At 56.3% G+C, this 4,567-nt stretch overlaps 1 protein-coding gene across 1 annotated transcript; it reads left to right on the forward strand.

The window, feature by feature from the left end:
• Positions 1-568: 568 nt before the first annotated feature.
• Positions 569-3,461, forward strand: BMP4 (bone morphogenetic protein 4). Its single transcript, XM_054400069.1, has 3 exons — positions 569-668; positions 1,086-1,462; positions 2,441-3,461. The coding sequence occupies exons 2-3, from the start codon at positions 1,093-1,095 to the stop codon at positions 3,280-3,282; spliced, it is 1,212 nt and encodes a 403-aa protein (XP_054256044.1). The 5' UTR covers positions 569-668; positions 1,086-1,092; the 3' UTR covers positions 3,283-3,461.
• Positions 3,462-4,567: the final 1,106 nt, after the last annotated feature.

The raw sequence follows: 4,567 nt of genomic DNA on the forward strand, positions 1-4,567 counted from the left end.
GAGTTCCCCTTCCCAACTATCCCTTCCCAAACTGGCCTCTCCACCGGACCTGCGATGTCCGCACAGCAGCCGTCCCGCTGCCGCTTCTCCGACCTGGGGTGCCCGGAGGGGACCAGCCGGTGACACCGACACCCCAGGAGCACCCACAGCGACGTGTTCCCTCTTGGGGCTATGCAACGGGAAAGAGCGGGACAAGAGGGGCCGACGGGTTGTGCCGGTCCCCCGTGGATGCACCTGAGCGGAGCCTGAGGGCCGCGCTAACCCCATCCCACCCTGTCCTAACCCCTCCGCAGCTCAACCCCCGGCCCCGGCGGAGTTCCGACCCCCGACCACCCCCTCCCCGGCGCGGCCGGCGCCGCGGGGCCGGGAGCCGCACGCGGGCGGTGGGGCGGGTCGGACCGTCCCCCGCGGGGCCGGGCCGGGCCGGGCGGGGGCGGGCCGGGGGCGGCGGGCCGGGCCGGGCCGGGCTGGGCTGGCGGGGGTTGAGCGGCTCCACGTGACTACGGGGCCGGGAGAAAACCGGGGCCGGCGGCGGCGGCGGCTGCACTGCGCCCGGGCGGCGATCGCGGGAGGTGCTCGGCAGCCGCTGCCCCGAGGCTTTCGGCGCGCTGGGTCCGGGCTGGCTTTCCAGAATCATGGACTGTGCTGATATGCCTTGCTTGCTGTCAGTGAGTACAGCCCTCTTCTTTCTCCGCCTCGCTCCGTAGTTTGGGGGTTCCTTTTTGTACTTTTGGAAACTTTATTTTGGGGATTGTCGCCGGTCCGTCCTCTCCAACGCCGCCGCCGCCACCACCATCCTGTGGTCGGGTGGCGGGACGCGAACCTGCGGTGCCCCTGTTCACCGAACCGGGCGCCCCTTCGCCCCGGCCCTACCCGGCGGTCGGGGGCCGGGATGCGGCGGAGACCTGGAGCCGGGCGGCGAGCGCCTGCTGCCGCGCCGGGACTGCTTCTAATGCCGTTTTACCACTTATTATCATGATGATGATGATTTTTAAGTTTATTCGCAAGAGGAGGAGGAGTGTGTGGGGGTTTGCTTCTTACCCTGACTTTGTTGTTTGTTGTTGCGTCTCCTTTTTGCACCCCAGAGACACCATGATTCCTGGTAACCGAATGCTGATGGTCATCCTACTATGCCAAGTCCTGCTAGGAGGTACTAACCATGCTAGCCTGATACCCGAGCCCGGCAGGAAGAAAGTCGCAGAGCTTCAGGGACAAGCCGGATCTGGACGCCGCTCTGCCCAAAGCCATGAACTTTTGCGAGGTTTCGAAACAACTCTGCTGCAGATGTTTGGGCTGCGAAGGCGGCCTCAGCCCAGCAAGTCAGCCGTCATTCCTAGTTACATGCTGGATCTCTATCGACTCCAGTCTGGAGAAGAGGAGGAAAACCTCCAGGAAATTAGCCTGCAGTACCCTGAGCGATCGACCAGCCGGGCAAACACCGTGAGGAGCTTCCACCATGAAGGTTGGTGATGGGAGGGGGTAAATTCACACCCCCAGCTGGGATTTTGCTTGCCTTTGGAACCTTCACTAGTACATTTAGAAGTAGGACGTGCCTGGCTTTAATTTTATGGGAGGAAAACCACCCCCCATCCCCAAACCTGCTGTGTGTGGGTGACAGGCGTGCTGCTCTGTATATTTGCCAGCATCCTGTGCTTGACTATATTTTGAGGTGCTTTCACGTGGGTTGACAAGAGCAAACTTCCTTCAGTGCGTCTGCCTTGGGGTCAGTCCCTGGGCTTGCATGGATTTAATGGCTCTGGATCGGATGCAGGCGTAAAGTGAGGGCGGGATATCACCCCGGTGTGTTCCTTTTGAACTATCAAAGCAGTTGCTGCCTGGTTTTGCTCTTAAAAAAAAACCCAAAACAAAACAACAAATCCCCCCAAACCCTGTACTTGAATTTAATAGTTACAGCTGTGTGTTTATAAGGTTTATTCAATAGGCCCTTGTAATCCGATCCAAATGTTTCCTAGCGGATGTTTCTTTTCCAAAGTAAATCTGAATTATTAATCCAGCCGCATCATTACTGCCTTGGAATTTGCTTCTCTTTCTTCCCCCGGCCCCCTGCACCCCATAACAAGGCACCTCTGTGCTCTGTCCTGCCATGCCTTGCTGGGGAGATGATTTTGGAGAGGCTAACGGGGAAAGTAAAAGGGAAAAAGCCTCCCTGAAAGGGGAGTTGAGATGGAAAGGAGTGACCCACTCTGGGTGCAGGCATGCAGAGGGCCAGCGAGTGGTGCCAGGGCAGGAGCCGCTCTGGGTCCATCTGGGAGGGATGTGTGGGCAAATGGAGAAGTGCCGTTGGCTGCCAGGCAGGTGAAGTGTGAGTGCATGGTGTGGCTGTGCTGGGGGTGGGGGAACTGTGGCTGAGTGCCCGAGGCTGACGTCCTCTTTTTTGCTTTTTCGTACTGCTTCCCCTCCCTGCCCTGCTCCCCTCCAGAGCACCTGGAGAATGTCCCTGGTCCCAGCGAGGCGCCCTGGATCCGCTTCGTCTTCAACCTCAGCAGCGTGCCGGAAAACGAGGTGATCTCCTCTGCGGAGCTGCGGCTGTACCGGGAGCAGGTGGAGGAGCCAAGCGCAGCGTGGGAGAGGGGCTTCCACCGGATAAACATTTACGAAGTGATGAAGCCGCTGTCGGAGCGCACTCAGGCCATTACGCGCCTCTTGGACACGCGTCTGGTGCACCACAACGTGACACGCTGGGAGACCTTTGATGTGAGCCCGGCCGTGATCCGGTGGACCAAGGACAAGCAACCGAACCACGGGCTGGTGATCGAGGTGACCCACCTCCACCACGCACAGACTCATCAGGGCAAACACGTCAGGATTAGCCGATCTTTACCTCAAGGGCGCGGGGACTGGGCTCAGCTCAGGCCGCTCCTGGTCACTTTTGGGCACGATGGGCGAGGCCACACGCTGACCCGCCGAGCCCGCCGGAGCCCCAAGCACCAGCGTTCCCGCAAGAACAAAAAAAACTGCCGCCGCCATGCCCTCTATGTGGATTTCAGCGATGTGGGCTGGAACGACTGGATCGTGGCACCCCCAGGGTACCAGGCATTTTACTGCCATGGGGACTGCCCCTTCCCTCTGGCCGACCACCTCAACTCCACGAACCATGCCATCGTGCAGACGCTGGTGAACTCTGTGAACTCCAGCATCCCCAAGGCCTGCTGTGTGCCCACGGAGCTGAGCGCCATCTCCATGCTCTACCTGGATGAGTATGACAAGGTGGTCCTGAAAAACTACCAGGAGATGGTGGTGGAAGGGTGTGGGTGCCGCTGACCGCCCCCATTCCCTGCTGCCCTCTCCTCCCCTTCTCTCTCCCTTCCGTTCTACCCCAGAACTGCTTGCTATAGCTGGACTCTTCTCTAAACTAAACGTTCACCTTGACCTTATTTATGACTTTATGTGCAAATGTTTTTGACAATAATGATCATATATTTTGACAAAATATATTTATAACTACATATTAAAAGAAAAAATAAAATGAGTCATTATTTTAAAGGTAGACGTATTTTGTGTCTCACCTCAGAGTGCTGCTGAGGCTGTGCTGGCTGGGAGTGCAGCAGGGAGTTTATCTTCTCTCCTTCTCATCTTCTTTCCCCCTCCTTCCCTGCTTCTCTCCCCACTTTTTTTCCCCTTTAAAGGCTTTGTAAATTTTAGTATTTCTATTTTTCACTGAGGTACTGTGGAATGAGGGGTCTCTGGAGAGGCGCTTGTCCTGGCCGACGGGGATGGAGCCGACCTTGCTAACCTGGCCCAAGCCTTTCCAAAGCAACCCACCAAAAATGCATGTGAAAAGAAGGTGAAGATTTACCTGAGGGCTTTATGCTAAACCCACTGGGGTTTATACCCTTCGTCCATCTTCAGGATTCCCCGGGTTTTAAAACTATTTAACATTTCCCCCATTCCCTCCCCTCCCCTCCCCACTGCAGATTGGCTTCTTTGGGAAGCTTCAAAGGTTTGCACGGGTCCTTTGAAGATCAAATCGCCCCCATTACAATGCTAAAAAAAAAAAAGGAAGAAAAAGATACCTGGAGTAGTTAAATGTGTTAGCTAATAGCTACCTGTACTGTGTTCTTTCCAAATTGCTTCCGAGCAGGAGGGTGATCAGAGCTGAGCAGGTACAGTTGGGGGTATGTATGGCCTGAAACCCCTGACTGAAACACACTGGGTCGGCTGTGTTTGGCTGGGAAAATAGGGAGCTGTGACGTGGGGAGTGTGTGTGGGGCTCGTGTCCTCGGTGGTTGTGGGAGTGGGAAGGGAGAAGAGCAAGGTGAGAGTGCATGATGCAATTGCTGCATTGTCTTTTTTCCTTTAATGACTGAGGTTTTCCAACTCTCCAAAAGGAGCAGCTTAGCAGAAACCAATAAAAAATGGAGTGGAAAGCTTGCCAAAAACCTTGGCTCCCTGAAGAGTGCAGGTGGACAAAGGAGATGCGAGCTGCAGGGGGAGGAGAGCATGGCCCTGAGTTTCTCTCTGAAACAAACGAAAAAAAAACCCAGCCCTCAGTTTCCTCTGTGCCAGCAGGGCTTTTCCATCCCTCTATCCCACCGGGTGCCAGTGT

The sequence above is a fragment of the Indicator indicator genome, chromosome 4, assembly GCF_027791375.1.
Source record: "Indicator indicator isolate 239-I01 chromosome 4, UM_Iind_1.1, whole genome shotgun sequence".
Classification (NCBI taxonomy): domain Eukaryota; kingdom Metazoa; phylum Chordata; class Aves; order Piciformes; family Indicatoridae; genus Indicator; species Indicator indicator.

Excerpts from the sequence above, each read along its gene's own strand:
- BMP4 (XM_054400069.1), top strand. The coding sequence starts at position 1,093 with ATGATTCCTGGTAACCGAATGCTGATGGTCATCCTACTATGCCAAGTC. Across the intron at positions 1,463-2,440 it reads GAGGAGCTTCCACCATGAAG|AGCACCTGGAGAATGTCCCT; the intron begins GTTGGTGATGGG and ends GCTCCCCTCCAG.